Here is an 11,086-nt window from a genome sequence, read left to right as displayed (position 1 = left end):
AAAAAAAAAAAAAAAAAAAAAAAAAAATATATATATATATATATACATATATATATATTTATATTTATATTTATATATTTCTCGTCCTCTATATGTTAAACCTTTGCAGATAAAAGTAGAAGACATGTCAGCACCAAAAAGTGCTAGAGAAATTGGTACGTGTCAAATTTCCCTCAAAGGTATTGTAGACTATCCATATGTTATGCATGAATTAGAGGCACCGTCTTGGTTAATCAAAGAAGCAAAATATGAAGGATGGGAAAATAAATTAAATGAATGGAAATTAGGAACAGTCGAAGGTAAAGTAATAATTAATCGAGTACCTCGTTATAGACAAAGAGGTGACATATATCATATTGATTCTAAACAACCTTATTTAATTGTACATATATTTAATATTGATAAGATAATAACTGTTGATAATATAAAAGAACTTGATACATATGTTGAAGTGTCATTTGATGAAACTAGTAGGAGAACAAGATTAATGAAGAAGACATTGAGCCCAAATTATGATAGTCAAATTTCTATTCCCTTAAGATTTAATAATAAGAATGATATAAATTATGAGAATCTTAGTAAAAAAGGACTTATATATATAGATGTATGGGGTAAATCAGAAGATATTGTATATATTGGTGGTATTTCTATTAGTCCTTATGAAATATTTTTTAATGAAAAAAATGTTCGAAGAAATAAAACAAAATTAGAACATATAGATTTAGAAACAAATGTAAAGATTACTTATGATACAGTTGTTTATAGAGGTTGTAAAAAATTATCTTTTTTACATGATGATCAAAGAATGTCAAATATTCATTTTAGTATATGGACATATCCAGATATATTAGGAAATAGTTCTAACCAAAAAAAAATTGTAGCTCCCGTATCTTTTAATACTACTATGAATTTTCCTATAAAATTAGCTGAAAAATATAATAAATTAAAAAAATTATATATGGAAGTACTAAAAACTATAAAGTCTATACCTGAAAATTGTACAGATGTCAATACTTCACCAAGATTTTATAATTATGAATTAATAAATCAAAGAAAAGAAAAACATTTTTTACCTACATTAATTACTAGTATTAAATCACCATATTGTGCCGAATCTATGAATGCAATATTTCATTATGTTAGATGTATACCATTTATACATAAAAAGGAAAATATTATTTTTACTCCTGACTTTACCTTACAATTAAAAGGTGGAAATGCATTAGATCATAGTTTATTATTGTGTAGTTTATTTTTAGGTATTCCTGTTTTAGCCTTTGTATGTTTTGGTACTTTATGGGATAAACAGAAACATTCATGGGTTGCTACATTTGAATATAATGAAGAAAAAAATTATGGGATAGTGAAGTTCTGGGAAACTACTACTGGTAATGTATATATATTAAAAAAGAGATTTATTGATCATAATAGATTAAAAGGATTAGAACTAAAATTAAAAGAATCAAAATATAAATCTCATTTAAGAAATGGATTTCTACAAAGATATGAAAATAATACAGATATTAACTATATTAAAGAACAAACTAAAAGACATATAAAACAATTATTTAAAAATAGAATAAATGATATACCTATTGGTGGTCCTTCTTTACCATATAAAACTATTGATTTAATATTTAATCATAAAAATATTTATGTTAATTTACAACATTCTAGTCCTTTAAATATTTGGTATGATTATTGGAAATTCGATTTTTGGTTTCCTTTTTCATCTATTGAATATAGTTTACAACCATCTTTTACAATCAAAAGTTTCACACACAAAATGGAAGATATGGAACTAGATAAAATAGCTAAAGAATTAAGAACTAATATTGAAAAAAATATTAATATATATAGAGCCTCTAGAAATTTATCCACTAGATGGAATCGTGATGAAACCCTAGAAATTTTCTTACAAGTAGGATTAGAATTATTACACCAATTAAATACATCTAGAAAAGAAGATGTATTATTAGCTAAACTTAAAATAGAAGATTGGAAAAAAGCCTTGTATCATAAAGTACCTCAAAGTCATCGTTTGTTAGGATTCCCATATCATTTTAATACATACAAATCCAAATTTATATCTGATAAATTAATAAGTACATTAGCTATCTTAGAATCAAGAGATCGATCCCTCTGTTTATCTCTTGCTGTTTGTTTGTATAGTCTTCCTGGAAATTTTATATCATGTTATATTTATATTATCACATGTGTCAAAATTACACAAAGGGAGTTGCGTAAGATGGAGATAATAAAGGAGAAGGTATAAAATATTATAAATAATATATATATATATATATATATATATATATAATAATATTATATATAAATTTTTTTTACCTTTTATTTGTTTAGAAATAAAAAAAAATATATATATCTTTTAAAAATCATATGATACATATAATATATTCCATATAACACATAGAATGTCGTATATAAGTTATATATATATATATATATATTTATTTATTTATTTATATGTTTTTTTTTTTTTTATTTTTTTTTTATTTTTTATTTTTTATTTTTTTTTTATTTTTTATTTTTTATTTTTTTTTTTTTTTAGGCGCAGAGGATGGCAGAAATAAAAAACTCGCAAAAGAAAAAAAAGAGTTCAGATGATCAGAATATAGATATAAAAACTATGGATGATGTAGAAGAAAAAGAAATATTTTCATCAACTAATTTAGACGATACGCTCCATGATGATCACACCGATATAAATACAGAAAAAAAAAAACATGAAAAAGATAATTATAAAAATAAGAAAATTAAAAATACTAAATTGAAAGATGCCAATATAGATAATGAAGAAAAAGAAGATCATCATCACATAACAGATAAAAAGGTAAGTAAATCTTCAGATTTAATACATTCATTTGATAAAAACGATATTTCTAAAAATACATTTGATAAAGAGGAATTTATTAATAATTTAGATAAGGATAAAAAATATAGCTCTTTAAAAAAAGGAAATGTAGTAAATAAAAAGGTTTTTATAAAAAACGAACCCAGTATAAACATTTATGAAAATCATAAAATATATGACGATGGAAATATTTATAATGATATAGATAATATGGAAAATAATCAAGATGAAATATATAATTTGAGACAAGGAAAAACTATCATCAATGAATTTCAACAAGTAAAGGAACCCCAAAAATATACAATAAATGAAAAATGTGATGATATTAAAACAAAAAAAAAAAGAAGTAAAGAAAAAAAAAAACAGGATAAATTAGAGTTCGACAAATTAATACAATCAAATGCTTATTTTGAACAAGAAAAAAAAAAACTACAAGAAGATATTATAAAATTAGAAAAAGACAAAGAACAATTTCAAAAGGAAAAAATTCGTAGGGAAGAAAAGGAAAAACAGCTACTTCTTGAAGAAAAAATTAAATTACAAAAGGAAAAAGAACTTTTTGAAAATGAAAAATTAGAAAGGAAAATGTCATATATGCTTAAAATTAATGAATTGGAGAAAAAAAAAAATGAAAGAAACAAAATGGAAGAGAGCTACAAAAGGATGATCCAAAAGGATAAGGAAAAAAAAAAAAAAAAGGAAAGGAAAGACAAAATCAGAAGGGGAGAGGAAGAAAAAATTAGTGCAGATGAAAATATCAGGGAAGAACAGAAAATGAGGGAGGAGGAAAAAATGAGGGAAGAACAAAAAATGAGGGAGGAACAAAAAATGAGGGAAGAACAAAAAATGAGGGAGGAGGAAAAAATTAGGGAAGAACAAAAAATGAGGGAGGAGGAAAAAATTAGGGAAGAACAAAAAATGAGGGAGGAGGAAAAAATTAGGGAAGAAGAACAAATGAAAAGAGAGAAAAAAATGAAAAGAGAAGAAAAAAAAAAAAGAGTACAAGAACCAATAAAAATAGATGAAATACAAGAGTATGATATAATAAAGAATGAAAAAATGAAGAAAAAAGAAGAAAAAGAGGAAAAGAAAAGAAAGAAAAAAAAAGAGGATATAGAAGATAAATACAAAATAGGAAAGCAAGCAACATTCGATGAGAATAATAATGAAAGAGAAATAAAATCAAAGAACATACAAGAAATAAGTGATTATGAATATGATAAGAATATAAAAGAGAATAAATATTTAAATAAATTTGATGAAAAATTAGATTTGAATCAAATTTATTCAAAAGCGTCAAGTAAGAATATAAATGTTTAAAAATATATGGAGAATATACAATATGTATACATAAATTACTAGTATATATAATATGAACAATATGTATATATATATATATATATATATATATATATATATGTATATTTCACCTTTTTTATTTTTTTATTTTTCTTATTTTTTTTTTATTTATTTATTTAAATTTTCCCCTTTTACTAGATTTTTATGATAACCAAGAAAAGAAAAGGCGAACCATAAAAGTCCATGCTAATCGTAAAGAAAACAGTGGTAATAAAAAATATATATATTAATTAAAAATATGAAGGAATAACATTATATATATTTTATAATTTGAACAGAATATTAAAAAAAAAAAAAAAAAAAAAAAAAAAAGATAACAAAATATATGATATCTCGTGTTTGACTTATTTTTTTTGTACAAAAAAAATATTACTCATACATTTATATGAATATATTTATATAGTATATCAAAATGGTTTCATATTTCATATATTAAATTTCATACTTTTTTATTTTCTGTTAGATTCCACGTTTAGTCATATAGATGATAGTATTAGGAATAAAAAAGAATACCTCGAAGATAGTAACATTGCAAGATATTTGTATGAAAAAAGAAAACATGATCTTATAGGAAAAGGAAATTATAATTTCGATGAACCACATTATGGTAAGAAAATGAATAATGTAGCATATGAAGATATAAAAGGAAGTAATCTATTTAAAGGTTTTATAGAAGAACCATCTTCTAAAAAATCACCACAAAAAAAAAAAATTGTCATCGTCCGAAAAAATTAATTACGAAGTGATACATATAATAAAAAAAGAATACATAATATATATATATGGCATATACTTGATATATATTTTTTTTATTTTTAAAAAACCCATTTATATATATGCTGTTCATTTTATGTGTATGTTTTTTTTTTTTTTCATTGTTTTTATATATTCTTTGAATATATATATATATATATATATATATGGATGCTTTTATAAAATAACTCTCTTATTAAAAATAAAAAAAAAACTTATAATTCAAATTTTATACTTACTCCTTTAAATAAAACACGTAGAATATATTAAAAATTGGTAATATTATATGTTAAAATTTATTCTTATACACAAAATTAAATTTTTTTTTTTTTTTTTTTATTAATACATTTAAAAATATATTTTTCTGTGTTCAAATATTCCCAGATAATAATTAATATAATATATATATGTAATATATATATAATATATGTAATATATATATATATAATATATATGACTTATAAACGTATCCCCCATTTTATTATTTATATATGTAACATTTAGTTGTAATTGTTTTTCTTTTTATTTTCTTAAATTACAAAGATACATATGTATAATATATATATTATTCTTTTATTTTATTATTTATTTAGATAATATATATATATATATATATATATATATATATATATATATATATATATTTACTCAATGACTTCACAAAAATAATGTTATAAAATTTCTGAATCTTTTTCATTTTTGTAAGATAAAATTGATTAGCTCACAAAATATATGAAGATTCAAAATGAAACAATGAAATAATGAATCTATAAACTATTATAGAATATAAATAAATTATTTTATTCAAATAATTAAATAAATATATAAATATATATATATATATATATATTGAAAGAGAAACATATACATTTTGTACATGTACTTTTTTTCTCATATACATTTTTTTGTGCAAGACGAAAAAAAGGAAAAAGGGATATATGTTTCAAATATATATATATATATATATATAATGAATTCAATACTTTATAAAAAAATAAAATTAACGGATGATACAGTAAAAAATTTTAATGTAATAAGAGCATTTAAATATAAGCAATCCATTACAAAAAATATATCATGGAGTTGTGATGGCGAATTATTATTAGCTTCTAATGGTAACGATTCAATTACATTATATAGTTTAATAAAAGGTAATAATATAAAAACTTTATATAGTAAAAAATCTGGTGTGGATGTTGTTCGTTTTCTGAACAATACAAACGAAGTAATTATATGCTCCACAAAATCTAATAATACGGAACATAAACAATTTTTACGTTTTTGGGATATAAAAGAAAATAAATATATAAAATCGTTACCACAAATTGGAAATATATGTGAATTAAATGGTATCTCTATTAATTATAATAAAAAATTAATGCTTGTTAATTCAGATGATGGACATGTAAAGTTATATTATTTTAATTGTGACTCCCCATTAATTCTTTATAAGTCAAATTTTGTAAGACCAGTTTCTTGTTTTGATAATGAAGGCCATATATTTATAGCATCCTATGGTAAAAAAGAAATTCATTTTTATGATTTATTAATGTATGATCGTGGCGAATACAATATTATAGATTTGAAAAATATTATGACAAATGAAGAATTTATAACCAACCTATTTTTTACTCCAGATAATAAATATATTATTATTTCTACTAATCATAATAATCATTATAAAATAGATTCTATTACAGGTACTTATATTTGTACTTATAAATATCCACGTTCAGCAAATCAACAATATGACATGTCCAATACAACAAAGGATATTATTAACCAATATACGTATTCACAAATAAATGATAAACGTCAACAGACATTAAATAATACAAATGAAAAAAATATTTATTTTCAAAATAGGAATGATATGTTTTTTATGCCAACCATTACACCCGATGGTCACTATGTCATGTGTGGTAAGAATAAAAGGAGAAATAATCGAACAAATAAATAAAATAAAAAATAACAATTTGTTTATATATTTATATATATTTCTTTTATGTATACATTTTCAAAGGGGGGAAAGATGCGGGCATTCATATTTGGTCTGAAGGAGGAAACCATGTAACAACTTTATATGGACATGAAGGTAATAGAAATATACTCACGAAATAATAAATATAAAAAATCATAACAAGTAAATACATATATATATATATATATATATATATATATATATGTATATAATTTTTTTATATATCACCTTTTTTATATACTTTAAAATTATTTTGTAGGCCCTCCCAACAATGTTAGTTTTAATCCGAAGTGCTCCGTTTTGGCTTCTAGTAAAATACGACCAAGAAACACATGATACATGAAATAATATATATATATATATATATATATTAATTTATTTATTTATTTTATTTTAATTTTTTTTTTTTAGGCTGCTTAAATATAGCATTGTGGCAACCTTCATTATAACATTCTCATTTTACATTATTAAATGTATGGTTTTACAAATATGTTTAAAACGTGTGCATTATTATTAAACTTATCATATCTACAATATTTTCAGAATAAAATTAATATTTGTTGTATTTTTTAAAATGTTATAAAAAAAAAAAGAAACAGTATTCATTATTATAACAGAATATAATCTGATATCAATTTCTTTTTTTTTGGGTGTGTATATTAAACTGCGTTTTAAGTAATTTTAAAAATATATTTGCTACGATTTTGAAAAATAAATATATATAAATGTTTTCATATATATATATATATATTTATGTATGTATTATTATTTATTTTATTTTATTTTTTTTTGTTTATATTATTTTATATCCAAGTAATTTTTTGTGTAATATGTAATTCTTATTTATTTATTTTATTTTTTTTTTTATTCATTTGTACTAACATTATTTATATAATTATCCATTGAATATTTTTCAACATTTATATTATCATTTTGATTGTATTCCTCATTTGTCTCATCCCTTTTTATGTTTTCCTTATTGTTCTCGTCTTCATTTATATTGTTCTCATCTCCATTTATATTGTTCTCATCTCCACTTATATTGTTCTCATCTCCACTTATATTGTTCTCATCTCCATTTATATTGTTCTCATCTCCATTTATATTGTTCTCATCTCCATTTATATTGTTGTCATCTCCATTTGTTGTGTTTCCATCTCCATTTGTGTTTTCCATCGAGTATTCATTGATCAACCAGTGTACAAAAGCCTCAGCCTTTCTAGCACATACCTGGTCAGTCTTAATATTTTCCAACTTATCCTTTATTTCAATATGTTCTTCCTTTTGATTAAAATTAAACATACAATTTTCCATATGATCATATATTTTTTTATTACCCTGATTTATATATTTTTGAACATTTTTAATAAATTCATCTTTATCATTGTTTAATAAAAAAAGCGCTTCTTGATTTTCTACTATTTCTTTATTATATTCCTCTTGTAAATAAAAAAGGTTTTTTATGTATAAAAATATAAGAGACATATAATGGCAACTAGGATCCCAGTTCGAGAGACTAGTGCCTAAATTTAATTTTCCTGTTTGAATATTAACTAAAGGATGAAAGATGGGTGTTATAAAAAATACTTCTGGACATGTATTTGGATAATTATGACTTAAACGTATTTGTAATTTTAATTTTGCATTTTTATATACAGTACTATATAACATTATAAAAACATCCCATATTAATAAATTATCTATTTGTGGTAAACAATAAAAATTTCTTGGTATTTCATTCATAAGAAATGAATATTCTGTTAGTATAGAATAATTATGTACATTTTTATGTATTTCATTTAAATACCCATCAATAATATCTTGATCAAATGTAGACTGTGCTAATAATTCAGGGTTTAATGGTATTATTGTTCTACCTAATCTTTGTGTTATTAATACATATTCTTTATTATCATATGTTATATTATCTATACTATCTAAATTCTCTTTATTTTCACTACTTATACTATTATTTTTACCATCTACATATTTTGGGAAATATGCAAACGTTCTTCCAACTAATAATCTGCTAATTCCTTCTTCTTCTACAATTCGTTCATTATCATACCACATGGTACAATATATCAATTATTTTATTATTTATTTTATTTTTTTTTTTTTATTTTATAATACTGATAATTTTTTGATCACAAAAAAAATAAATACCTTAATATTATTTTTTTGTGTGTAGAATGTTATATATATATATATATATGTATTTTTTTTCCATAAAATTTTCTGTTCTGTGGTTATTTTTACATGTCCCCTTATATATAAATCATTTAATTTTTTATTCTTAAAATTTTATCATATTATATAATTAAAACTTAAAATATATATGTACATATTTATACTTTATCTTTAAAAAAATGAAAAAAAAAAAAAAAAATTGGAAATCAGGAACAAACCATAATATATTGTTCTTTTTTTCTTTTTCTTTTTTTTTATACCTATATGCATAATATAATATATATTTATATATAGGTCTGTTCACCGTTAATTATTAATAAAAGGTCCATTTCTTTTTTCTTTTTTTTATTTATTTATTAATATATATATATATATATAATAAACAACAAATTAATATTATAATTTAACCGATAATTACACATATAAAAACCTTACACGCAAGATTGAAAGAGAACAATTTTTTTTTTTTTTTTTTTTTTTTTTATTTGCACTGTTCTCAAGAAAAACTCATAGTTGTGTGCACACAAAAAATTAAAAAAATAAAATAATAAAAATAAATAACATAAAATTTGAGAAAATAAAAAAATATATTTAAATATTAATTAAAATTTATACATTCTATTATATTATTGTATATATATATATATATATATATATATATATATATATATATGTATATATTTTTATTTTTTTTTTTTCACCTAAATTTCTATAAGACTACCTTTAAAGGACCCATATAATATTTAACTCAATGTTTTACAGAAATGATAAAATAAGTAAAGAATTTTTTTTTTTAAATATATTTATTTATATATATTCATATTCTTAACCAAAATAACATTTCAATTTTTCTTATTACTTCATATTATTTATTTTGTAGATTTATAATTAAAAAAAAAAAGAAAAAAAAGAAATTTAAGTACAACCAAAAAGGTGTGATATTTTATTTTGTTCTCATTATTGAATATATTATACATTGAAAAATGAATTATAGAAGATTGATAATATTTGAAAAAAAAAAAAAAAAGTTTATATAGAAAATATTTTTTATAAACCCAATTGTATTTAAGAAGTGTTTCTAATGATGTTTTTAATGATATATTAATATATAAATAAAATTATGAATTAAATTAAATAGTGTAAAAAATAAATAATGTTTTCTGCTCATTTTAATAAATCTATTGGAATTAAATTTCCATTTATAATATACATATATATATATATATATATATATATATATATATACATATATTTATTTATACGTATGTAACTTCTTTTTTCCTTCTTATATATGTTTAATACATATGCATTATATATGTATAATATTTTCCCTTGAAACAAAAATAATTTTTAATAATTTAGAAAAAATATAGTAGTAATATTTTTTCTTTTTATTTTAAAAATAATTGAAATTATTATAGATTATAATAATTTTATTTCTTTTTTATATTTTCTTTTTCTTTTAGGCATCATTTTTTATTTTTTCATTTTTTCCAAAATAAAGTTTATTCGTTTTTATAGTTTCTTCATGCATCTCAATACTTCTTATGTTACATTAATGAATGCATATACATATATTATACATATAATAAGAAAAATAATAATGTTAATTATTATTTCATAAAAAATTTCAAAAGTAAATGAATAAGAAAAAAAAAAAAAAAGGAGACATAAAGGTATATATTTATTGAGTAAAAAAAAAAAAGAAAAAAAGAAAAAAAGAAAAAAAAGGAATATTATATATACATTATATACATATATACAATATATAAAAATAAATGATATAATACACTTAAAAGTGTATATATATTTACTATACATTTATATACATTTTCCAAAAAATATTAATTTCTTCTTAATTTTTTCTTCGTACGTGATATTTTAATTTTTTTTTTTTTTTTTGTGTGTGTGCTAGCTAATCCATTCTAAAC

The 11,086-nt window shown here is 20.4% G+C and overlaps 3 protein-coding genes across 3 annotated transcripts in view; 2 read left to right on the top strand and 1 right to left on the bottom strand.

Annotated features, from left to right (window-relative positions):
* Nucleotides 1–4,966, top strand: part of PRSY57_1243300 (double C2-like domain-containing protein, putative) — a gene marked incomplete at both ends in the record, with an annotated part of 6,859 nt that extends 1,893 nt beyond the window's left edge. The window contains 4 exons of the mRNA XM_020115100.1: nt 110–2,269; nt 2,570–4,172; nt 4,370–4,438; nt 4,695–4,966. Coding sequence (XP_019970253.1) covers nt 110–2,269; nt 2,570–4,172; nt 4,370–4,438; nt 4,695–4,966 — 4,104 coding nt within the window. The remainder of the gene's footprint in view (nt 1–109; nt 2,270–2,569; nt 4,173–4,369; nt 4,439–4,694) is intronic.
* A 988-nt stretch (nt 4,967–5,954) lies between these two features.
* Nucleotides 5,955–7,414, top strand: PRSY57_1243200 (microtubule associated katanin, putative; the record flags this gene model as incomplete). The annotated part of the gene is made up of 4 exons (XM_012908845.2): nt 5,955–6,906; nt 7,008–7,079; nt 7,225–7,275; nt 7,377–7,414. The coding sequence occupies 4 exons, from the start codon at nt 5,955–5,957 to the stop codon at nt 7,412–7,414; spliced, it is 1,113 nt and encodes a 370-aa protein (XP_012764299.2).
* Nucleotides 7,415–7,829: 415 nt separating this feature from the next.
* On the bottom strand, nt 7,830–9,038 carry PRSY57_1243100 (ubiquitin-conjugating enzyme E2, putative; the record flags this gene model as incomplete). Its single annotated transcript, XM_012908844.2, has 1 exon — nt 7,830–9,038. One exon carries the CDS (start codon nt 9,036–9,038, stop codon nt 7,830–7,832), a length of 1,209 nt encoding a protein of 402 aa, XP_012764298.2.
* Nucleotides 9,039–11,086: the final 2,048 nt, after the last annotated feature.

The sequence above is a fragment of the Plasmodium reichenowi genome, chromosome 12 (genome assembly GCF_001601855.1).
Source record: "Plasmodium reichenowi strain SY57 chromosome 12, whole genome shotgun sequence".
Classification (NCBI taxonomy): Eukaryota; Apicomplexa; class Aconoidasida; order Haemosporida; family Plasmodiidae; genus Plasmodium; species Plasmodium reichenowi.
This window is presented reverse-complemented; position numbering and strand designations above follow the sequence as displayed.